The sequence below is a fragment of the Schistocerca nitens genome, chromosome 7 (genome assembly GCF_023898315.1).
Source record: "Schistocerca nitens isolate TAMUIC-IGC-003100 chromosome 7, iqSchNite1.1, whole genome shotgun sequence".
In the NCBI taxonomy this organism is placed as follows: domain Eukaryota; kingdom Metazoa; phylum Arthropoda; class Insecta; order Orthoptera; family Acrididae; genus Schistocerca; species Schistocerca nitens.
This window is the reverse complement of record NC_064620.1, coordinates 176,352,565-176,379,511: the sequence shown is the minus strand read 5'-3', so window position 1 is coordinate 176,379,511 and position 26,947 is coordinate 176,352,565. Positions and strand designations below refer to the sequence as shown.

The following is a 26,947-nucleotide window of genomic DNA, read 5'->3' as shown; positions in this document are numbered from 1 at the left end:
CAGCAGACACAATATCACCTGCAGCACCTCTCTTTGGATTGTGGCAATATCAACTGGACCCAAGACAACTGGTAAACTGTGACCTGGTCAGTTGAGTCCCAATTTCAGTTGGTAAGAGCTGATGGCAGGGTTTGAATGTGGTGCAGACCCCATGAAGCCAAGGGCCCGAGTTGTCAATGAGGCACTGTGCAAGCTGGCAGTTGCTCCTTAATGGTGTGGGATGTGTTTACATGGAATGCTCTGAGACCTCTGGTCCAGCTGAACAATAATTGACTAGAAATGATTATGCTCAGCTACTTGAATACTATTTGCAGCCATCCATGGACTTCATGTTCCCAAACAACAATGTCATGTCACTGGGTCACAATTGTTTGCCACTGGTTGGAAGAACAATCTGGACAATTTGAGTGAATGATTTGGCCACCCAGCACGAATCCCTTCAAACATTTATGGGGCATAATTGAGAGGTCAGTTCATGCACAACTTCCTGCACCAGCAACACTTACACAATTACGGATGGCTATAGAGACAGCTTGGCTCAATATTTCTGCAGGGAACTTCCAGCAACTTGTTGAATCCTTGCCATTTCAAGTTGGTGCACTATGAGGCAAAAGGAGATTCGACGTGATATAAGGAGGTATCCCATAACTTTTCACCTCAATATACTGTCAAATGTTTTCAAAACTAAGTTAGGCCATTTAGCATGGATGGTACAAAGTAGCAGTTTATTTCTCATGTTTCTGAAAAGACTGAAATGTTAAAAAATTCAGTTCTCATCCAACTGAAATTCTAGGCAGCATAATTTTATTTAGAAGGTATAGAAAAAGCTCATTCCATGGTATCAAATGGCTTAGAGGGTAAGGATAACAAGTTAAGAAAATGAGTAGAACATTTACATGAAAGTATCTCCCAACCAACTTTGACATGAATGTTTTGTTATCTTTCATAGCTGTCAGCCATTGTTTTTTTACATATCTGGTAGCTCCTGCATTAATTTTTTACTTATATTGCCAGATGTTTATTGTCTGTTGATAATAATAATCTTTTCTAGAAATTACTGTTCACAGTCATGAAATAACCTTGGTTGACCACTATTCTGCTTCTGCTGGAAGGTAATATCTCCAGTGTAGTATTCATGGCATAAATGTGGGATCATTGACTGAAAAATTTCAGAAATTTGAAAAACAGCATGATGGAACCACCAAAAGCTGCTGTAATATTTGTCTGAAATAGAAGTGGAATGCCCATTTTTCTGTAATCTGCTGTCATGTATAAGACCTTGGCTGACCACTATTCTGCTTCTGCTGGAAGGTAATATCTCCAGTGTAGCATTCATGGCATAAATGTGGGATTATTGACTGAAGAATGTCAGAAATTTGAAAAACAGGATGATGGAACCACCAAAAGCTGCTGTAATATTTGTCTGAAATAGAAGCGGAATGCCCATTTTTCTGTAATCTGCTGTCATGTATAAGATCGGAGATATTTCACTGTTGATTTTACTTTTGTCCTGCCATGCACATTTCACAGAGCCTAGAGTGATTGTATTTGTTAATTAACGAATAAGACATAATAAAATGGGAAGTTGCCAACAACCTGTATAAGACCAACAGTGTTATATTAGGTATGGTCCTACTGGAGGTGGTATGCCCTTGTCCTCCTCTGATTTTTAAGCTGATTTAGCCAGCCAGTTATGGAACTTAGTATGGACTCTGTATCATGGTACAACTACATCTTTGTCACACACACAAACCATTGCCAGATTATTTTACATAGTAGAAAAGGATGCTTGAGCTATATTAAACATTTTTGTGCATCCCTGTTATAATTCAGGATGGCAGATTGAGTAGCACAGTGACAAGTAAGCCCCGGCCAACTATTTGTTGAAGCTATCTACAAAAAATGTAGGATTTTCTACAGTTTGTTCACTTCAAAATATATCTGTACTCATGTAATTGCTCGAAACATCCTGATCTTATCAGGCCAACAATATCAGTACATTGCTCACACATCGTGAAGTGCAGTCATCTCTTAGATTCATATTGATTGCATTTCCAACACTAATAGGACTTTTGGCAGTAGGGAGATAGAATTATTGTATCATGTCTCTTAATCATACACAAATTAAGAATATTAAATTACGTTAAATAAAAATTTGGTTACTTAAAATTTAATGGGCTCATTTTACATAATCATTTCTGGCATTTAAATAAATATATTTTCCTACCTTTTAAATGGACTCTACTTTGAAATTGTCATAAGGCTATCAGATGAAAAAAATAGAAATGTTTTAACTGATACAATGTATATCCATATACCTGTTGGACATTTACACTAGCATTATGGCCAGCTTTTGTTTTTGTGTACATCTTGTGCCAACTGATAACAAGAAGCACTTTTCTATGTTTATCTGATTCTGCTTAAAAGTACTACTTACCATTACGTATTGCCACCAAGTTGTCCTCACTAGCTAGCCACCCATGAATTGCAAATCTTGTGGGACGTGAAGCACTGAAGGAACCAAGAGAAGAGGCATCTCCAATCGTCACATACTGGGGACTTGTTGGGTTTGACCTTCATGAAATGAATATCAGTAATGCATTATCTTATATGTTACTGAAGAAACCTCTAAGTGTTGTTCAGATGCATAAATGAAGAAAGTAAAATTTATTTATCTATTAATTTGTCAATTGTAGAATTGCATAAACTTATACTTCAAATAACCCATGAAAACAGGAAAGACTAAATTAAGGAGACTAATCTCAAAACAAATATAGCATAGTAAACTGAGAATTCCATAAAGTTCATCATGAACGACACTCACCATCTATATGGGAGGAGTTATTAATACAGTAAGAAAACATTTGTAACTGACTTACTTTAACCAAATCACCCATCAATGCTTTTTACTACATTAAATTAGTATTCCAGAATGAAATTTTCACTCTGTAGTGGAGTGTGTGCTGTTATGAAACTTCCTGGCAGATTAAAACGGTGTGCCAGATGGAGACTCAAAAACAGGGCCTTTGCCTTTTGCAGGCAAGTGCTCATTCTGGAAACATCTCCTAGGCTATGTCAAAGCCATGTCTTTGCAATATCCTTTCTTCCAGGAGTGCTAGTTGTGAAAGTTTCGGAGGAGAGCTTCTGTGAAGTTTGGAAGGTAGGAGACGAGGTACTGGTGGAAGTAAAGCTGTGACAACAGGGCGTGAGTCGTGCTTGGGTAGCTCATACGGTAGAGCACTTGCCCGCATATGGCAAAGGTCCTGAGATGGAGTCTCAGTCCAGCACCCAGTTTTAATCTGCCAAGAAGTTTCAACATTAGTATTGTTTACGCCACTAAAATCATATGTTCCTGGATTTGCTATCACTTATCAAAAATGGCATTACATGAGTTACTTATTCTAGAGATGGAAGAGTTACCAACTTCAAATAAAATACTGCTCTTCTAATGTTAACTGGTTAAGCTGTCCATAGTATTCCTGTTTAGCTACAAATACAGTAGTGTCTAGAATTTTTTAGTTCTAGCCACTAATAATAATACCCTAATTGTCACCAATAATTAGACTTCTGACAAGCTGTTTACATACTAGCTAAATATTTAGGTCTCATATATTATAAAAAAAATATGTTCCATATCTCCCTCTCAACAACTGGGTTCATTTCAACCAAACTTGGTACACCTATTACTTGCCATCTAAAAAGCAGCACTCTGGGGGTAAGATTGACCTGCCTCTCAAATAGGTGGGAATAGGGCTGGGAAATAAGTAAAACACACTGTGTGCAAATATCCAGCACATATTCATCCAGTATCTGAGAATGAGAGCACTTAGCAACTTCACACATAATTTCAACCTTTCACAAAACTGTTTCTCGCTGACACCCCCACAAAATGAGTGAAAGAAGAAAGTTAATCACTTAATATATTTTTGCTGTTCTTGCAGTAATACTGCTGCATCATGCACAATGTTTCAATTTATTACTTCTTTACTTCTTGCAGTAATATTGCAGCATCAGGCACATTGTTTTAATTTATTACTTCTTTACTACTAACCCCATTCACAGCACATTTTGCAGGCAGTATCCAGATGTACCACTGAATTTACCTGCAAAATTATGTCATTGTACAACACATAGTTCAGGAGATTTGAGGTCATAAACGTTAAGATGTGTAAAAAAGAAAATACTACGTCAGGGTTGATGTGTCTGGAATTTTTTAGTTCCAGCCACTAATAATAATAATCTGTCACCAATAATTAGACTTCTGACAAGCTGTTTACATACTAGCTTAATATTTAGGTCTCATATATTATAAAAATCTGTGTTCCATATCTTCTTCTCAACAACTGGATTCATTTCAACCAAACTTGGTACACTTATTACTTGCCATCTAAAAAGCATCACTCTGGGGGTAAGATTGACCTGCCTCTCAAATAGGTGGGAATGGGGCTGGGAAATAAGTAAAACACACTGTGTGCAAATATCCAGCACATATTCATCCAGTATCTCAGAAGAAAATACTACATCAGGGTTGATGTATTAAAGTATTACTTCTTAACTTATAATTCCATTCAATACACATTTTACAGACAATGTCCACATATATGACTGAATCATTGTACACCACATAGTTGAGGAGATATAACATCATAAACAGTAAGATGCATGAAAAACTAGGTTTTCTTAAAACAGAATGCAAATCCAATGCTTGATAAAAGAGCACTTAGGGACTCCCAACACACTTTAAACATAATTTCAAACATTTCCTAAACTTTTTCTCACTTAACATCATATATTTAAAAAGGTAACTCATTTTCAATGTAATCAGTAGTCTGAGGCTGTTTTATACAAGGGGATTTGATTATTTAAAGAATCAAGCATTTACCAGTACTTACTATCTGGAAAGCAGCACTGTTGGGTTAAGACCTACCTACATAACACAGGGATAAAAATGGAAAGGTGTGACATTCATGAATAGCTTAGGAACACCTGGAGCAATTTCAGCCAAAGCTGTTAGGTACATTCAGGGCCATATTTAGGCATGTGCAAACATGTGCAACTACACAGGGTGGCAGAAAGTTGTCATCAAAAAATTATTTTTTTTAAGTGTAGGTTCAATGTGCATTGCATTAGCATTCAGTAATTTACTGGCAAAATGTTCACAAACATTTCTACCTGTCATTAAACTCGTGTTTTACTATGAGTCCACCTGTATAACACCTTTCATGTACAAGCGCATTAATCTTGTAGGCTACAGTAAGACATAGCTCCCCACATACCTGTGTATCCTACAAGATCTCGCATGTAGCACACTGTACAATTCTTCATTTGATCTAAAAGCAAATCAAAATGTAATTAACTTAATTACAGACCACTGATGATGCTTTACCTCAATAAAGCAAAATGTGCCTGGTGAAAAAATTTCACATTTTTGTAGTTTCAACAACAGAACAAAAATACCCTCAAGAATTCTTCATCCATTTGTGGTTATGATGGTGTCATGCACAACACAACATCATTCCACATGGTTCTCAGCTTAAAATTAAAGCATGTAATTCATTTATTTAAGTTCACTGTATTTTGGAACAGGTCAGTTGAATAGGATTGTAACAATTATGTTGGACTGATTAAATTTCACATTTAAGTGAGCTAATTGTCGTAATAGGTAGTGATTTTCTTTGTTTTTTACCATATATTGTGTACAAATTTTATGTTTCTGTGGCAATTTTTCAGTAAAAGGGGCTATTGAACTACAGTATTTATTTTATTGTATTTGAGTACTGAACTTGCACATGTGCTTTGTATGATATGTTATTTAAATACTTTATTAAATTTAAAATTCATGTTAATGATTGCAGAGTGTTACTGTAAGGTAGTTCGTAAATGAATAGCAGTGCTGAACTTTAGGAAGGGGGTTGTAAAATAAATTACTGCACATGGGTATCACACACCCTAAATACTGCCATTGGGTAAATGAATTGTTACTTGTATAAAAATACTGTGAGAGTAAGATTCCCCTCTACCACAAGAAGCGGGACTGTCGATGGGGAGTGGCAGAGAAAAAATTTTTGAAACTGACTTTCTGGTGTTTATTTCCTGTATTCAGTTGACTTTGAGTGCTTCTGCAGAGAATCAGACATATCAGTGTGTAATATATAAGGGGTAGTCAAATGTAAATTGAAAACCTGCCACAACAGAAACATAGGACAGTTCTATTCAAAAGTAATCACCACATGCATCAAAAAAATTATGCAAATGGGAGATGAGATGATCAATTCCGCCACTGGTGGATCCACAGCAGTACCCATTCTTGTACTTCTTCATCTGACTGAAACTGACATCCACCAAAGATGTGAAAACCACATGGTGAAAGATTCGGGCTGTACAGAGAATGTTGCAGTGTTTCCCAACCAAACTGCTGAAGCGTAGTCTTTGTCTGATTAGTGGTCTGGGGGCAAGTGTTATCACGCAACAGGATGATTTCATCTGGCAAGATTCCTGGGCGTTTCGACTTTATGACACATCACAGTTTCTGTAGAGTGTCCCCATAGTGCTTCGCATTAATTGTGGTCCATATTCAAGGAACTTGATGAGCACAGGGCTGTTGGAGTTGAAGAAGGTCATCATGATCATTCTGGAACTTTTGTGAATAGCTTTGGATTTCTTTTGTGTGGAAGATGTGGGATGTTTCCACTGTTAGCTTTGTCATTTGCCCTTGGGCTGTCCGAATGCTGTCAGATGAAATCATCTTGTAGCATGATAACCCCTGCTTACACACTGCAAATCAGACCAAGGCAATTTGGTTGGGAAACACCTCAACATGCCCTGGATCTTCACATCTGTGGCGAGCTCAAGAAAGAAAGACATGCATGGACGTTTGTTTCAGTCAGATGAGAAAGTGCAAGAGAGGGTGCAGTTGTGGATCCACCATCAACAGATTGATCATCTCATCTCCCAGTGGGATAAATGACTTAAAGCATGTGGTGATTACTTTTGAATGGAATTGTTCCATAGTTCCGTTTTGGTCAGTGTTCAGTTTTCATTTGACTTCCCCCAAATGTCACGAACACATATGTTCAACAATTCCTCTCAATCTTCTGGGTCAATTTCAGCAAAACTTGGTACACATTTTACTTACTTGAGAGGGGAGGCAGAAGATGGACAGAATGAGGTTAGGAGGAGGAGTACAGATAGAGGGGAGGAGGCTAAGGGCAGAGAGAGTGGGAGGAAGAGATGGGCAGAGACAGGGGACATGGAGAGAGAGAGTGAGAGAGGGGGGAGAAGGTGGATAAAGAGAGGAAGGATGATGATGATGATGATGATGATGATGATGATGACGTTTGGTTTGTGGGGCACTCAACTGAGCGGTCATCAGTGCCCGTACAAAGTCCCAGTTTTTACACAGTCCAGATTTTACACAGTCCAATCTTGCCAATGGCACAAATGATAATGATGATGATGAAATGATGAGGACAACACAAACCTCCAGTCCCTGGGCAGAGAAAATCCCCAACACAGCTGGGAATTGAATCTGGGACACCATGATCCAGAGGCAGCAATGCTAGCCACTAGACCATGAGCTGCAGATGAGAGGAAGGAGGAGGAGATGACAGAGAGAGGAGGAAGGAGGAGAGAGGATGGAGTTGGAAATACTAATAGAAGATTGGAATAAATAAATACGCAGACAAGATAGATTTTCTCAGCTAGTAATCTACAAAGAGTATGGAACCAAGTATGAGGCATATATTACTTAATATCTCCTCATTTGGTGAACAGGTTTATTCCTGTGTCCAGGGTTTTTAAAGGGACCCTCTGTTGCTTATAGAAAAGACAGGCAATAGCACAATAACTTTATAAATGGCACTTGAGCACCCTGATCAATCATGAGAAATATTCATACAATCATAACTGAATTCCATCTGCTCATTGTGTTGTCCATTCAGTACAAATGCCTGAAATCTTGAGAACAGAGTGCTGTTGCTCACAGTAGTGTCACTTACTCTGCTTCTGACTGTCAACCACATAAGTATTTTACCTGCATTATAATAGCATAGAATTTGCAAGAGTATTCTGTGAAAATTTTACAAAGAGGCAGATGGCTAGGCAGTACCCACCCCCAGGAGGCAGAACTCAGCACAGCTGGTAATGACAATGTAAATGAATGCTACCTTTTGAAACAGCATGCAGTATTTTAGGTGACAAAGGCGGACTAGATAATTTGTCTTTTTCCATAGATATTAGTTGTTTTTGTTTCTACTGACAGACTATTTCATAATTTACATGAATTTTATAAACAGTTTAATTCCATTACTTGAAACTAATTTATGTGGATGTATTTTTATACCATTACCTATCTGGCCAGGAACTAACAACATTCTGTAAGCTGTTAAGTAGACTGTTAATGGTTGTATGGCTAGAGCCTCCATCATTGATCAGAAGTTGATAAATCTGAACAGTCCAAATTTGGGCAATAAATGATTCCATATTATCTTCATCAATAATATATTGTAATAAATTGTGCTAAAATTCCCTAATACTCTGAGTCTCCAGCATCTCTTATTAATCAAGCTTTTAATTACTTTATAATTTTTGGGCTATGTCTTCCTCCTCACCATGAACAATGGACCTTGCCATTGGTGGGGAGGCTTGCTTGCCTCAGCGATACAGATAGCTGTACCATAGGTGCAACCACAACGGAGGGGTATCTGTTGGGAGGCCAGACAAACGTGTGGTCCATGAAGAGGGGCAGCAGCCTTTTCAGTAGTTGCAGGAGCAACAGTCTGGATGATTGACAGATCTGGACTTGTAACACTAACCAAAACAGCCTTGCTGTGCTGGTACTGCGAACGGCTGAAAGCAAGGGGAAGCTACAGCCATAATTTTTCCTGAGGGCACGCAGCTTTACTGTATGGTTAAATGATGATGGTGTCTTCTTGGGTAAAATATTCCAGAGGTAAAATAGTCCCCCACTTGGATCTCCAGCCAGGGACTACTCAGGAGGATGTCGTTATCAGGAGAAAGAAAACTGGCATTCTACGGATCAGAGCATGGAATGTCAGAGCTCTTAATCGGGCAGGTAGGATAGAAATTTTAAAAAGGGAAATGGATAAGTTAAAGTTAGATGTAGTTAGAATTAGTGAAATTTAGTCGCAGGAGGAACAAGACTTTTGGTCAGGTGAATACAGGGTTATAAATACAAAATCAAATAGGGGTAATGCAGGAGTGGGTTTAATAATGAATAAAAAAATAGGAGTACAGGTAAGCTACTACAAACAGTAAAGTGAATGCATTATTGTGGCCAAGATAGACACCAAGCCCACGCCTACTACAATAGTACAAGTTTATATGCCAACAAGTTCTGCAGATGACAATGAAATTGATGGAATGTATGATGAGATAAAAGAAATTATTCAGATAGTGAAGGGAGATAAAAATTTAATAGTCGTGGGTGACTGGAATTCGATAGTAAAGAAAGGGAGAGAAGGAAACGTAGTAGGTGAATATGGATTGGGAGTAAGAAATGAAAGAGGAAGTCGCCTGATAGAATTTTGCACAGAGCATAACTTAATCATAGCTAACACTTGGTTCAAGAATCATGAAAGAAGGTTGTATTCATGGAAGAAGCCTGGAGATACTAGAAGGTATCAGATAGATTATATAATGGTAAGACAGAGATTTAGGAACCAGGTTTTAAATTGTAAGACATTTCCAGGGGCAGATGTGGACTCTGACCACAATCTATTGGTTATGAACTGTAGATTAAAACTGAAGAAGCTGCAAAAAGGTGGGAATTTAAGGAGATGGGACCTGTATAAACTGACTAAACAAGAGGTTGTACAGAGTTTCAGGAAGAGTATGAGGGAACAATTGACAGGAATTGGGGAAAGAAATACAGCAGAAGAAGAATGGGTAGCTTTGATGGATGAAATAGCGAAGGCAGCAGAGGATTAAGTAGGTAAAAAGACAAGGGTTAGTAGAAATCCATGGGTAACAGAAGAGATACTGAATTTAATTGATGAAAGGAGAAAATACAAAAATGCAGTAAATGAAGCAGGCAAAAAGGAATACAAACGTCTCAAAAATGATACCAACAGGAGGTGCAAAATGGCTAAGCAGGGATGGCTAGAGGACAAATGTAAGGATGTAGAGGTTTATCTCGCTAGGGGTAAGATTGATACTGTCTACAGGAAAATTAAAGAGACCATTGGAGAAAAGAGAACCACTTGTATGAATATCAAGAGCTCAAATGGAAACTCAGTTCTAAACAAAGAAGGAAAAGCAGAAAGGTGGAAGGAGTATACAGAGGGTCTATACAAGCGTGATGTGCTTGAGGACAATATTATGGAAATGGAAGAGGATGTAGATGAAGATGAAATGGGAGATATGATACTGCGTGAAGAGTTTGACAGAGAACTGAAAGACCTAAGTCGAAAGAAGGCCCAGGGAGTAGACAATATTCCATTTGAATTACTGACAGCCTTGGGAGAGCCAATCCTGACAAAACTCTACCATCTGGTGAGCAAGTTGTATGAGACAGGCGAAATACCCTAAGACTTCAAGAAGAATATAATAATACCAATCCCAAAGAAAGCAGGTGTTGACAGATGTGAAAATTACAGAACTATCGGTTTAATAAGTCACAGCTGCAAAATACCAATGGGAATTCTTTACAGATGAATGGAAAAACTGGTAGAAGCCAACCTCAGGGAAGATCAGTTTGGATTCCGTAGAAATATTGGAACACGTGAGGCAATATTGACCCTATGACTTATCTTAGAAAATAGATTAAGGAAAGGCAAGCATTTGTAGACTTAGAGAAAGCTTTTGACAATGTTGACTGGAATACTCTTTTTCAAATTCTGAAGGTGGCAGGGGTAAAATACATGGAGCGAAAGGCTATTTACAATTTGTACAGAAACCAGATGGCAGTTATAAGAGTCGAGGGGCATGAAAGGGAAGGGGTGGTTGGGAAGGGAGTGACATATGTTTGTAGCCGGTCCCTGATGTTATTCAATCTGCATATTGAGCAAACAGTAAAGGAAACAAAAGAAAAATTCAGAGTAGATATTAAAATCCATGGAGAAGAAATAAAAACTTTGAGGTTTGCCGATTACATTGGAATTCTGTCAGAGACAGCAAAGGACTTGAAAGAGCAGTTAATGTAATGGACAGTGTCTTGAAAGGAGGATATAAGATGAACATTAACAAAAGCAAAACGAGGATAATGGAATGTAGCCAAATTAAATCAAGTGATGCTGAGGGAATTAGATTAGGAAATGAGGCTCTTAAAGTAGTAAAGGAGTTTTGCTATTTGGGGAGTAAAATAACTGATGGTGGTCAAAGTAGAGAGGATATAAAATGTAGACTGGCAATGGCAAGGAATGCGTTTCTGAAGAAGAGACATTTGCTAACATCGAGTATAGATTTAAGTGTCAGGAAGTCATTTCTGAAAGTATTTGTATGGAGAGTATCCATGTATAGAAGTGAAACATGGACAATAAATAGTTTGCACAAGAAGAGAATAGAACCTTTCAAAATGTGGTGCTGCAGAAGAATGCTGAAGATTAGATGGGTAGATCACATAACTAATGAGGAGCTATTGAATAAAATTGGGGAGAAGAGGAGTTTGTGGCACAACTTGAGTAGAAGAAGGGTTTGGTTGGTAGGACATGTCTGAGGCATCATGGGATCACCAATTTAGTATTGGAGGGCAGTGTGGAGGGTGAAAATCGCAGAGGGAGACCAAGAGATGAATATACTAAGCAGATTCAGAAGAATGTAGGTTGCAGTAGGTACTGGGAGATGAAGAAGCTTGCACAGGATAGAGTAACATGGAGAGCTGCATCAAACCAGTCTCAGGTCTGAAGACCACAACAACAACAAAAACAACAACAACAACAATGTCTTCTTACTGGCATGTTTACTGTGATGATAAAATTGAATTTATAAAACTGCAAGATATAGGGTATGTCAAGATTCATAGAGAGACTTGAATCCGCTTCTGTGTAAACAGTACCTTCCTCTTTCTCTTTCGAACTCTTACAGGAGCCTGAACTAACCCTATACCCCTCAATGAGCATTTTTGGAAATCTATGAGTGCCAAATTATGTTGGTCTACTGACATACATAGCACCTCTTCGGACAAACTATGTGATCCTTAATTTTCTCATATTTATATAATAAAGTTTTAAATTTTTGAGTGAATGATACTACCAGTTAAATTTGAGTTTACTGTCACAGATAGAAAACAAGAGACTTATCTGAACAGTTAAGATATTCCAGCTACTTTTTATGTAGAAATAAATAACAGAGCAGAGCCAAGCATACAAACAAAATAATGTTGATCAAATTTATGACCTCAAGTTGCAAAAAAACTGTTGGTGTGGTACCCTACAATTCGCTAGAGTTGATTTTGGGAGTTAATGCAGGAAGGAACTACAGTTTCATGGCAAAGAGGGATCTTCAAATACTAAAGTAGTTAATGCTAACAGAAAATCCTCAGATTTCTTAGGCTTAGCAAACCATCTGAGGAGTGGCTATTTCTATCACTTTTAACCATCCACGGAAATGTAAATGAGAAAAGAACTCAACTTCTTGTGGGCTGGGAATGAGTTGTCACCGTGTGGAAGGTAATGCAAATTCAAGGAGTGTAATAAGAAATATTAATAGAAGACACAACACTCAGTCTGGATGTAAAAACAGTTACAAATGGAGAATGGAATCTCTTAATGTGATAAGCATGAGAGGAAAGACAGAGGAAATATTGAATAAAATGAAGAAAAGGAAGAAGAATATATTTGGGCTCAGTGAAACAAAATGAAAAGGCACTAGTTCAAAATCGTTGAGAGGTGATTACAGTCTTTACTGGTATGGCCCACTAAAGGAGGCACAAAATGGAGTGGGTTGGTATTTCTCAGGAATAAGTCTTTTGTCTCTAAAGATACTTTTATTACTGGTAGAATAATCAAAATGAGAACAAGCATGGTGAACACTAGTTTCACAATATTTCAAGTGTATCCTCCTCAAAGAAAGTGCAGTTAGTCGAACAGAAACTAGAATTTTATTTAAAAAGAACTAAAACAGCAGGTACAACAAGAAAACACTATGTTAATACAGATATGAATGTGTAAGTTGGAACAGCAGATCTGGTTATGAGGAGGTGATGGACTTGGCTATGGAACAAGGAATATAAATGGAGAACATGTCCTACATTTTTGCAAGAACAATAACATTTCAGTAAGAAATATGCACTCTTAAAGCAGGTCAGAGATCAACAGATATATTTAGTATCAAATAGTACAACTATTGACTATATATTAATGGATAAACTTTTGGGAGAAGAAGTAAGAGACACAAAAGTCACCCCACATGAATGTCTGGACAGTGACCACTGGTTTGTAGTGTCAGATCTAAATTATATTGTGAAATACCATGAAGAGAATAGAAGCCTTAGAATGTGGTGTTGTAGTAAACATATTCAAATGACCATAAGTTACAGTATTTATGCAGAGATGAAGAAGTTTACAAAAGACAGACTACAGTGAAGAACTGTGTCAAACCATTCTTCAGACCGAAGAATACAACAACATCACATGCAACTTCAACAAGGAGAACACTCATCAAGTCCTATAGTTTGGAGAGTTCTATCATAACCAAAAGACACATAAATCAACTGATAGCTTGTGAAACATTATTCCTTAGATCTGCTTGACAAAAGACAAGGAGAGATAATACCAGAAGGGACCACATAAGAAGACCTGCACATTGAAATGACATGGAGGAAAGGCTTACTGCATTGAGATTAAAGTGGTTTGGTCATGTGAAGTGGATGCAGCCTATCCAGGCTGCTATGCAGTGTCATAGTTATCAGATCTCCATCTGTGTCTACACTTTAATAGGGAATGCTCACAGGCAGAAGGCTCAGTGTGGGGCAAACATGTGAAGCAAGCATGAATCATACCAAGGAGATGCAATCGTGCTTCTTACAGACAACTGAGAGAGTTTGAAGGAAGTCAAATTGTGGCCTTGCAAGTGACAGGATGGTTGTTTTGGAGAATTGCCACACAACTTAAATGTACTGCATCAGTTGTGTAACGATCCTGGTATAAGTGGTTATGTGAACATTTACACACCGTAGGTGAGGTTTTGGAAATCCACACAGCACAGATGCCTGCCAGGATTGTCATATTGCAAGGGCAGCATTGGCAGATAGTAACACCATAGCACAATTGTCACAAACTGGATATTAGCAGTGGGATTACGGACATGCACACCTCTAGCCCGTATTATACTCTCGCCACAGCATCAAAATGAACGGCTTGGGCGATACCATCAGAGGATCACTTGGAAGATGGAATGGCATGCCAGGGTCTTCAGTGATGGAAACAGATTCTGCCTGCATGCAAGTTATGGTCATTTCCTTGTACAATGTAGATCTGGTGAAGGATGTGTCATGGAGTGCATTCACCCAAAACACACTGCCTCCACCCCAGACTTTATGGTCTGAGGTGAGATAAGCAATAACTCTTGGTCACGTTTGATGTTTCTGAAGGTGTGTCTAGCAGTACTCCCGTAAATGCAGAATGTTGTTATAACTCATTATTTTGCCGTTCTTGTTCCAATAGAATAATGTTTACCCACACACCACTGGGGAAACTCCACATGCTCTCCAAAATGTGCAGCAACTGCCCTGACCAGCACGATCTCTGAACTTCTCCAGTCGAGCATGTGTGGGATATGATGGGATGAGAAGTGACTCATGTGACTTGTCAACCAACAACTCTAACAGAACTATGTGAACAGGTTGAGCAGGCATGGCATAATGTGTCCCAGGACAGTATTCATCATCTGTCTGATAGACTGGATGCCAGTGTCAGTTCCTGCATTGCTGCCTGTAGAGGCTACACCACACACTCAGAACCATTTGTACTACTGATCTATAAAAGTAATCATTTCACATATTCCATATGCACTGTTGCAACAATAAATCTTGAATGAATTGGAAACCTCTAACGGGGTGTACTAAATTTTTTTCTGGAAATGTATTAAGATAATGTAAATTCATTTTTATTATATGAAAACTACAAATAAAAATGATGACAAGCACACACTTATGACCATGGTATTTGGATGTATGTGGACATGTGTTTGAGTGTGAATACTTAAAACAGAAAAAAATGTAGCACCTTAAAATCTAATAAAATTCTCCAGTTATGTTTTTTTCATGCTACAGCCAGTAACAGATGAATGGTCATCTATCTTCACTTTTATTTATATAATGAATATAGCTTTTCAGGATATCAAAATGACCATTCTACAATTTCCTGTGATGAAACAAAAACATGTAACTATTCCTATAAGTAATGGCACCAAGTGCAATATTTACAGTCATTTGTTTGTAGATGTATGCCTACTTACTGTGTGTAAAGGCGGAAAGACACATCACTGTCACTTACAGCAAGAAGTTCAGTGTCACGATTCAGGTCAACCAAATGCAATTTTCCATCACCTCCAGGAATTAATTCCCATCTCTCTTCGCGTGCTGAAACAAATCATAATTATAGATCTTATAATTACATTTTTCCCTGAGACATTCAAGTTTCTTCTTTATCTACAATAATGTTTAAAGCAGAAGAAATGAATTAAAATTTTTCTTCTTTATCTACAATAATGATCGAAGCAGAAGAAATGAATTAACTTTTTTTAAAATTAATTTCTTCTGCTTCAATCACTATCATAAATCATAATTAATACATTAAAGTAAAACTCTTAAAGAAACTGAGCTTGCTGCAGTGTGGTCAAAAATTTGTTTCCTGTCTGTTTTTGGGTATCAATTGGCAAGGATGTTAATTCTTTATCACATTTGAAAATTTATGAAGTCAGAACATGATAAGTTTTCAAAGTAGTATAAAAATTTACTTTAAATACCCAGAAATGTGAAATGTGCACTTCACAAAATTCAAACACATTGTATCTTTCGGCTACAATATCAATTAATCACAATTTTAATCAGATAACTCACACAAACACCTGGATTATCAATTTGTGGGGACATGAAATGGAATTATCATAGTGGTTCAATCCAAAGTAAAGCAAGTGGCAGACTTTTTTTATTGGTGGAATAATGTGATGATACAGTGAGTCAACACAGAATATTACTTCAAAGCACTCATGCATTCCATCTCAGAATATTGCTCAAGTTTGTGGGACCCATACCAAATAGGACTATCATGGAAAATTGAATTTATGCACAGAATGGCAGCACTAATGGTCACACATTTGTTTCACTCATGAGAAATTGTCACAGAAATATAGGAAAACCTGAATTTACAGATACTGGAGATAGACATCAGCCATCTAATGAATACTTCTTACAAAGTTTCAAGAACATACTGCAGCCCACACAGATCACTCTTGTAGGCCTCATGAACACAAGATTAGACTAATGACAGTGGGCACAGACACATTTAAACAGTCATTCTTCCTACACTCTGAATGCAAATACCTCAGGAAGGAAAGCTAATAAGTGGGAAGTACACTCTGCATGTGCTTCGCAGTGGTTTGCAGAGTATGGATCTAGATGATCATGCAACTGAAGCACACTGGGATGGAAGAATTTACAGCTCTTTTTTTTTCAGAATATTCCCCCTTATCTAACTTTGTCAGCTTTCCAGAATGAATGGACCCTTGACCTTCTTACCAAGCTGAATACCTGCATGTTATTGGATTTATATCTGAAGGACTTTGACTGATAGCTTAATTATATCAGTAGTCTACTTTCATTGTGTCTATCTGCTGCTCAGTGCTGCCTCTATTTGATGAGTAAAAATCTATCGATTTCACAATGTTGTTTGTTTCAGGATAATATTTTATTTTACTTGCAGTCAGTGCAGGTAACAAAAAATAAAGCACAGAATAATTTTATAGTCCAGGGATGAGTACCAAATAATTGCCATTTCTGAGTATGAGTTGGAGTCTGCTACCACTATAATAAAGAAACACGGCCACTAAATATAAACTATTTAGACTATACTACTTCCTTGTTTTTTAAGCATATGGATAATTATGATCCATAGTTCTCCACATCTGAAGTTTTGTTAGACTTATGATGGTCACAATGCAAGCCATGCCTCCCACTACCTACTCTATTAAGCTTAGCCACATTTGATATCCATGTAAAAATTGTTGCTTATGGAAGTTGCAAGTTTATAGTCAAGCATGATGTTTCAGTTTTATTACATAAACAACAGAAAGGGAAATTTGCTTCTACTAATGAATTATAGCATCACTGCATGCAAGTAAAAAGAATCTTAAAGAGAGGTTTTGGAGCCATTGTTTCTAATCTGGTGCCTTATATTACTAGCATTTTCACTTGACAGTAACTCCACAAGGAATAAATATATACAGAGGCAGTCTGTTCAAGAATCAAGAATTTTATTCACCGTAGATCATTTTACAACGATATTGGCTTCGTCATACAAGATGTACTAGTACATACAGAATAATAAAATAAACTTCAGTCAATACATTATAGAATACATTTGAAGCATGGCAGTGTACCAAATTACAAAGGATGGCTTTTAAAAGTTAACGCAACAAGCTATCTTATAATCTAATATAATTTGGTATTTTATTGTTTATAGTATAAACTTTGCAATTACACACGATTAACCACAGTAAAAAATAATATGTTTAACTACAGACAACTTTTAAATGCTTATATTCTCCTCAGGCATCTCAAAGAATTCTTTAAAGTCATAGAATGGATGATCTGACAGCCAGCTGTACCACTTAATTTTAAAAGAATTTGTATCCATAGACTGAACATGAACTGGCAGTTTATTGAACATTTTGAGTGGGTTAACTTTGTGGGAATTTCCTGTTCTCGCTAATCTGTGGCGCGGTATGTCTAAATTACCGTTAGCCCTGGTGTTGTGTTCGTGTATTTCCCTTCTGGCAATAAATTCTGAAATATTATTTTTAATATAGAGTACAGACACATAGATGTATAGATTTATAATTGTAAGTATTCTGAGTCTGGAAAAAAGAGGACGACAGTGCTCCCTATAACCTCTTTTACATATTATACATATGACTTTTTTTTGTAATTTCAATACGTTTTTGATGTGAGGGGAGTGCCCCCATATAATCAGACCATATGAAATATGTGACTGGAATAACCCAAAGTATGTCACTCTGAGGTACTCCAAGCTCACTACCTCCCTTAGTTTCAAGAGAAGGTATGCCACCCGAGATATTTTTTCACATAAATGATTGACATGTTCCTCCCAATATAGTTTTGAGTCAATGTGAATACCTAAGAGTTTTACCGACTTATTGCCTACTTCATTTGATGTTCCCATTAAAAGTTGTTGTGTTTTGTCAGGGTTGCATAGGAGCTTATTGGCTGCAAACCAGTCCAGGGCCTTATCTAGTGTTTCTTTTGTTAGGTTATTCAGATCTGAAATGTTCTGATGTGTGGTAAGTAGTGTTGTATCGTCAGCATAACACACAACAGGGGGAGCTATATTTTTAGGTAAATCATTAATAGCGACAATGAAGAAGAAGGGTCCAAGGACAGACCCTTGGTGTACACCTGTGCTGATTTCCATGATGGAAGAATTTAAATTTCTGACTGAAACGAATTGTTTTCGGTTACTTAAATAAGAATTTATCACAGATAAAGTGCTCCCTCTCACCCCATAAAACTCTAGTTTCCCCAGTAGTATGTCAACAGAAATGCAATCGAAAGCTTTGCTTAGGTCTCATAATACAACAAGTGATACCATGTTATTATTTTCAAAAGCTGTTAAGGTTTGGTCAATGATTTCCAAGATGGCCCATGTTTTGTTCTTCCCCTTTCGAAAGCCAAACTGATTGTTACATAGGATATTGTGTTTTTCAAAGAAGTTGCTTATTTGTGTGTGTATCAGTGCCCCAAATACCTTTGAGAATATTGGAACAATGGATACTGGTCTGTAGCTTTGGGGGAGATGTTTGTCTCCTTTTTTAAAAACTGGGACAACTTTTGATACCTTGAGTGCATCCGGAAAAACTCCAAATTCTACACATTTATTAAAAATATGAGCTAATGGTTTGGCGATTGAGTGTATTGTCTTTTTAATTGTGTTATTTGATAACCAATAACAGTCCATACTTTTAGAACCTGAAAATTTGGATACAGCTTTTATAACATCAGCAGGTGTGACAGGCCACCATTGAAATGCCAGGTTAACAGGCAGTGGTGTTCCAACAAGGTTCATTGCAGATGAATTTGTTGCTTTGATACTGTTACTTATTTCTTTAACTGAGTTTAAAAAGTACTCATTTAATTCTTCAGGATCAAGCAGAGCTGTTTCTGTGTGTTTCGGTGTATTCTCTTGTTTTATTATTTGCCAGGCTGCCTTGCATTTATTGGGAGCTCTTTCTATATAGTTCTCCACTGCTTGCTTTTTTGCCAGAAGAAGTTTAGCTTTTATAGTATTTTTTGTATTTCATATATGACCTATGAATGTTCACACTCTGTTCTGCCCCTTGGTCAGAGGCTTGTTTATGCATCTGGTACAGCATATGCAAGTTTCCTCTAATCTCTACTAGCTCTTGTGTGAACCAGTTCAGACTTTTCTTTTTCATTTCATTTGGATATCTAATTTTTTTTTACTGGTGAGGAAGAACACCATAAATCTGTGTACTTTTTAAAGAAGTTACCAAAGCTAATTTCAGCTTCCCTTTTTCCAGATTGACAATTATATATAAAGTCCCAATCTGCACTTCCTAATCTATCAACAAACATATTTATTAATAGAGGGAAACATTCCACATGGGAAAAATATATCTAAAAACAAAGAGGATGTGACTTACCAAACGAAAGCGCTGGCATGTCGATAGACACACAAACAAACACAAACATACACACAAAATTCAAGCTTTCGCAACAAACTGTTGCCTCATCAGGAAAGAGGGAAGGAGAAGGAAGGACGAAAGGATGTGGGTTTTAAGGGAGAGGGTAAGGAGTCATTCCAATCCCGGGAGCGGAAAGACTTACCTTAGGGGGAAAAAAGGATGGGTATACACTCGCACACACACACACATATCCATCCACACATATACAGACACAAGCAGACATATTTGGATGGATATGTGTGTGTGTGTATGTGTGTGTGTGTGTGCGAGTGTATACCCGTCCTTTTTTCCCCCTAAGGTAAGTCTTTCCGCTCCCGGGATTGGAATGACTCCTTACCCTCTCCCTTAAAACCCACATCCTTTCGTCCTTCCTTCTCCTTCCCTCTTTCCTGATGAGGCAACAGTTTGTTGTGAAAGCTTGAATTTTGTGTGTATGTTTGTGTTTGTTTGTGTGTCTATCGACTTGCCAGCGCTTTCGTTTGGTAAGTCACATCATCTTTGTTTTTAGATATAACAAACATATTTATGTACTCTTCCTTCTGTCTTCGTACCACTACTACTTTAGATTCTTCAGATTTAACTGGCTGCCTCTTACAGAGTGTAAGGAGTAGTGGCTCATGATCTGCAAGTCCACTTCCTGCAAGTCTAACTGTAAAATCCTCCATATGGAAATTCACAATAATATTGTCTATACAGGCATTCTTACATGTGGCACAGTTATTTGTACAATAGAGGTCTAATGATCTTAGCATATTCAAAAATGTCCTAGCAACTGGTCTCTGTGTGTTTACCATTTCTATGTTGAAATCACCACATATAGCAATTCTCGTTTTATTCTTCAATATTTTTTTAATTATTAATTCACATTTTTCAATAAACAAATTTACATCACCATCTGGCGACCTATATAGACTAATTACCACTATATTTTCATTCATTAGTTTTACACAACTAAACTCCCCATCTAGCTCTGAGGAGTATGTAGATACATCAATTCTGGAAAACATTATTCCTTCTTCGACAAAAATTCTCGCCCCACCATTCTTTCTCTGTTTTCTACATATCATGTCTCCCACAACATACCATTGGGGAATGAACATATTTACTTGTTCTTGAGTTAACCAGTGCTCAGATACACATATAACATCTACATTCTCAGTGTTACATAAATGTTCTAATTCTAAAATTTTATTTCTAATACAAAGTATGTTAACTTGTAGAAAAGTAAGTAGTTTGTCTCTGTCTGTATTCCTCTGAGAGCAATTTGCCTTTATATTTGAAGTTGTAGGTTCCGTTAATGTCTTTAATCTTGATGCACTGTGATCATATGTGTTATGATAGTCACATACCTGTTCATCCACTTGATGACTCACTTTGTAACTACTTTCGTCTGTGAAACCACTGCTGATTCCACCAAAAATCCTGGTCCCTCGGTTGTGGTTTCTTTTTTCGGGTTGTTCTCCATAGAGTTGCTATCTTGCATATACAGTGTTTCCTACCTCTGTGTCAGTTTAGAGAAGTTCTTACTGAAGCTTTTAGTGACTGCAATTAGTCATCACTGACTGCCCTTAATGTTTCCACATAAAGCTCAAATAGAGTAGGGCAGAATGAAGAGACAAGAAATTCTGATGTGGACAAGTACATGAAAGAAAAGAACTATATGTGCACTGTCAATCGATGTGACTCATGGCAGCTGCAATGCAAAAATATTAAGTTCACGCATAAGTTCGTAGCGTTTTTGTTTGCTATGGGTTTATTTATCGGTTATCATTTCATACTCGTAGTTCATTGATGCTACTTGAGTTTATGTATTGTCATTGGAGACAGTGAGTGGAGCTGTAGATGCTATAAATTGTATGTTAAGTGGAGAAATCGTAACATTTCTGAAATATTCTTCTGTTTGAGCTCAGTAGAGGGGAGGACGCTAGAAGCATTTGCATTTTCTCTGGGGATAATGGGCATTGGACAGAGCATGGAAAGAAAATGATTTTCTGATTTTAAGGAAAATTGTTTTGACAAGTGATTTTCCACATTTAGGAAGCCCTTCATGGATTGATGAAGATCTTTTAAATGCATTAATCCACAACAATCCACATCAATGTACTCAAAAACTAGCAGATGTGATGAATTGTGATCATTCCACCATCATTCAACATCTGCTTGCAATGGAGAAGGTTCTAAATTCAGGTGTACAGGTACTGCGTGCACTAAGCCAAAATCACAAGAATCAGTGGATGGCCACATTTGCTTCTCTGCTTGCTCCTCATTAATTGCCTTGTGAACAACATTAACAGTTCCTAACTCCACCTTCACTGGTGATGAGAAATTATGTATTTATGCTAATATAAGGAAAAGAAAGGACTGGCTGAGCCCAAACAAAGAAACAGCTCTGTGCACAAAGACCTGTGCACATCCACGGAAGATAATGTTGTGCATCTGGTGGAACAGTGACTGTGTGGTGTACTATGAATTGCTTCCCTGAGGTGTAACCATAACTGCTGACATTAATTGTCAACAACTGAGAAATCTTGCAGATGCAATCCTAGAACAATGAGCAGGAAGACTGTCTGAAATGATGCTACTCCACAGAACACCCACTTGCATTCTGATATACTGACAAAAATGATATACAAGAATTGGACTGGGAAGTCATTCCAGAGCCACCTCATTCACCTTAAGTCGCACCCTCAGATTTTCACCTTTTTGGGTCTTTATCAAACAAGGTTCAAGGAACTACCTTTCTGGATGAAAATGCCCTCTCAACAGGGCTCGACAAGTTCTTCATCGCAAAACTGAGTGATTTCTACAGTTGTGGCATCAAAGAATTACCCCAGCATTGGCAGACTGTTTTAAATAGTGAAGGGGAATATATTATTGATAACTAAAGCCTGTATTGTGCGTCTCTGTTGGGTTCATTAAACTTATGCATAAATAAAATATACGAATGACAGAATGGCAGTTCACAGCCAGCTTAAAGCAAGCCGTGATCGGCATCCAGCAGTGTGCACGTTTATCGTTATGCAAAATCTTGGCAGTGGTGTAGTGCACATGGGCACAGAAAAGATAAAACAGTGAGAACTAAGCCACCATATCAAGACAGTGAATTTCTTGGTCTGATTCTGCAAGCTGCAGATGATATACTATTGATGACTAAAGTTTCTATTGTGGGTCTCTGTTGGGTTCATTAAACTTATGCATAACTGCACACCTTACCATGAGCTCCCCACCAGTGTGCACAGGACATTAATTTAGCATCATTTGCGTTGTTTTCTCATGTTTACAAAAGACGTGGCAGCATGTGGGTCAATTGGAATGGATTCCTTAGTTTGATTCCATAAGCCATAAAGCATGTAAATCAAGCTTAGTGTGAGCTCCCCACCAAGGTGCACAGGATGGTAATTTGGTGCCATTCGTGTCTTTTCTCGTGTTCATGAAAGACATGGCACCCTGTGGGTCAAGCAGAAAGTCATTCTCTTACAAGTCAGCAGTTTTCCTACAGGCCTGCAATGAGGACAGTACACTCATAACACTGGGGAATGTACATCCTCTAGGACCAGTATTCGGTCCCTGTGACGTGTGACAAGTGTGAAATATTAGTGCTAGCAGCATATACTGTGGCCACGCAATCACCAGTGCATTGCCATTTACAAATGTAAATCAGTTGTCAGTTGGCTGTGTAATAATTTGTGAGAAATAATTGTATATTTTACAACCATACTCATTCTCAGATCCCATCACCATAGCCTTCCTCTGAGTATAGTACATGGATGTGGCAGTAAGGCTGGGTCCCTGTACAACTGAGTTGTATGTGGTGATCTCCTCTTTCTTTTAAATTTAGTGTGAGGTTCATTCACATGATGTTGCATAAGGGACTAGGGTATTAGAAATTTGTGTTTTGTAGGTACATTGAGTCTGGCAAAGAGCAGAAAGATTTGCACACAGGAAAATACCTATGGATGGAACAGGGTGCCCCCATTTCCAACCAGTAGCAAAAAGGATGGATCAGGATTGGAGCTATCCAATATCACCCATACCAAAAACGGCCCTGTCATCTGCTGGGGCTAGAAGGTCATGTTCAGCCTGTCCTACAGTATCCTGGAGTTACTGATAATCAGAGATAATACACTAATGTGACACTTTACAGAGCCTTCAATGCATTATAAAAGGTAGGGATCAGGCAAATTGTCACAAGGTGTCGGTTTGTTTCAAGAACGCACAGTGCCAATGCAACACTAGACATTCTGCATGCATTGCAATGGGAGATGTTGGATCATCATCCTCACAGTCCCGATCTCTTATTTAGTGATTATGACAGATCTGATACCTTAAAGCAAAACCTAAAATGTTAGCATTTCACTTGTGGTCAATCAGTTCAAGATGGTCCCTTTAATATTTTGACATTGGTCTACGTTCAATTTCAATGTCACTTTATTCCATGTATCAATGCCTAACAACCTCAGAGAAGTGTTCCACACATAATAGAGTATTGTCTTTACCGATCTTGTCTTAATAGTGTGTTGCAGCAAGGTTTCAAGTTTCTCAGAAGACATGCAAAGCTGTGGAAATAACCAACAGACTACTTGCTGGACAGCCTCATCAGTGAATATGAGTCGTGGTACTTTGGACTTCATCTGTTGCTTTCATCATCAGGTCAACAATGACTCAGTCTTACAATATAAATCTTTTGTAGTTGTAAAAATCTCACATTCCCACCTTCTGCCAGAGTTAAACCTGCACTGTACTAATCGTTCTTGCTTTGATGTCTCTTCTCTCTCTTTGACACACACACACACACACACACACACACACACACACACACACACACACACTCCTTTCAAAACTCTAATTGTCCATTCTTATAACAATGAACCCTTAAACGATCACACTGTCATATGCCTGTTGTTGATGACACACAGAAACTGATATTTTGACATTAAATTTACTCACCACAGGTAAGACCTATTAACAGAAACAGCAACAGCAGCTTGTGACACATGATGACTGCTTGGCATTTCATCTGCTCTTCCTGCCTTAAGTACATATTGCTTATCTTTGAGAGTTTTAATGTGCTTTGTTCAACTGATAAGTCACGTTTGGATAATTAACTGTCTTATCAGCATGTAGTAACATGAAATTAATTTATATCATTTGAAATCACATTCCTGAGCCTATACTAGATGTAAAAAGTGCTTGTACATTATCTTAGTCATACTAAAATGAAATGAAATTCGGTTTTATATAAGTATATTTGGATGCCTGTACACCTATACTAATACATAAAGGGGAAAAGTTATTTTAAAAAATCTTGAAAAGTTCTTGATTGATTAACTTCACATTTTATGTGATATCCTTCTAAACACTCAGACAGCCATAGGCCACATATGTTATAAAAAAGGAAAAGCAATAAAACAATGTAGAGGTTTGCTGTCAAAAAGACTACAAAAAAGAAAACACTGGGATGGTTTCATCCGAGCTTCATAAGTGGCATCAGAATCAGCTTCATTCCAATATTCTCCAACTGGTCTTCCATCAGCTCAAATCATAACTTTATGCTCTTATGTGGATATCATTTGATCCAGTGCTGTCTTGAATATGTGAACTGCTTGACTGTACTTATGTAAAATCCTCTACTGTTCCTCTATGTTTTCCATCTCAATCAACTTAAATTTGTAAAAAACTGATTGACTTCCATTTCTTCATTGCCAATAAAATACACTTGCAAAGATTATAAGATTAATTTGGCAATGGTTAGCAATCATTCCACTCTGTGATAGACTTATCCTTTAATAGAAAACACAGGACTGAATCGATGTTTGTCACTGTTCAGGGAAGTAGCATCAAATGACGTTAGTCGAAAACAAGCATTGAACTTTTTTTATATATTCTGATTCAAAGCTGAAGAAAGAAGAATATGAAATGAATTATTTGGAGTTACAATGAGTGAAGTTGGTGAAAGACAACAACTACAGGTGCAAGAATAAAACACTGGTGTACAAGAAGTGCAATTCAATTCAAGTGCTGATTCAATAGTTTGATTCCAGAGTTTCTCCAGTCACATAACAAAATAATTCTGGTGGAGGCAATTCCAATGGTGCTAATCAAATTTTTTCCACTCATACAACATTTCCTGAGGTTTCTCTAAGGAATTTCTTAGCACCACAGAAGTGACTCATTTGATCTATTTAGCCAATGACAATGTGTTTTCGTTTGTTATAATCTTTATTGGTGTCATACCAGAGAGCTTCACCTGACAAACTGTAATCTCTGCTTCTTCCACTCTGCACTTCTTGTACACCAATGTTTTATTCTTGCACCGGTAGTTGTTGTGTTTCACCAACTTCACTCATTGTAACTCCAAATAATTCGTTTCATGTTCTTGTTTCTTCAGCTGTTCCTCTAATGCCTGATTGCTGAGCATCTCACTCATATCTCTTCTCTAATTTCATCTCATTGTTCATCTGTTGAGTTTTCTATCAGTCTATTTATTCTCTTCCATTATGAGGATAAAAATGCTTCTCTCTCTAAATCTGTATTCACAACTGACAATAGCTCTTCCTCTTTTGCATTTTGGCATGGTATTAAATGGTAACATTACTTAAGACACTAAAATTCCATTTAATGCACTGTTCACGACCACAAGTAACTCACTTTCAGTTACTTTTATTTCAGTTTCTATCGCTTTCACTGTTCCTTGATTCAGTCTAATTGATCTGTAAAAGTTTGCTGCCACAAGCATCTTGCCATCACCCTTCTGATCTGGAATGTATCACCATCACAACAGGTTAATGGAATAGTTGAGAACATACTTGAATGTCCTAGAACTTCACCTTATCGAACCTTCTGCAAGATTCTATAACATTCTAGAACATTCTTGGTGTGATTCTCTCTTTTGACATCTTCGAACCCAACCTCTGCAGTTCCACACCAAAACCTTCTTCTTGGATTGAGGGATGGAGGGCTACCATACCATATAACCCTTATGTGGCTGTGGGAGTCGGCTGTGGAGTTACGGCAGAACACACAGACAAACCACACTTACATTTATTAC

At 37.6% G+C, this 26,947-nt stretch overlaps 1 protein-coding gene across 1 annotated transcript in view; it reads right to left on the bottom strand.

Moving 5' to 3' along the window:
• The window catches only part of LOC126195330 (lipase member H-like), a 44,271-nt gene extending 19,314 nt beyond the window's left edge, over positions 1-24,957 (bottom strand). The window contains exons 1-3 of the mRNA XM_049933900.1: positions 24,847-24,957; positions 15,415-15,538; positions 2,438-2,574 (exon numbers count right to left, since the gene is read on the bottom strand). Of these exons, the coding sequence (XP_049789857.1) occupies positions 2,438-2,574; positions 15,415-15,538; positions 24,847-24,940 (355 nt within the window). The 5' untranslated portion in view covers positions 24,941-24,957. The remainder of the gene's footprint in view (positions 1-2,437; positions 2,575-15,414; positions 15,539-24,846) is intronic.
• Positions 24,958-26,947: the final 1,990 nt, after the last annotated feature.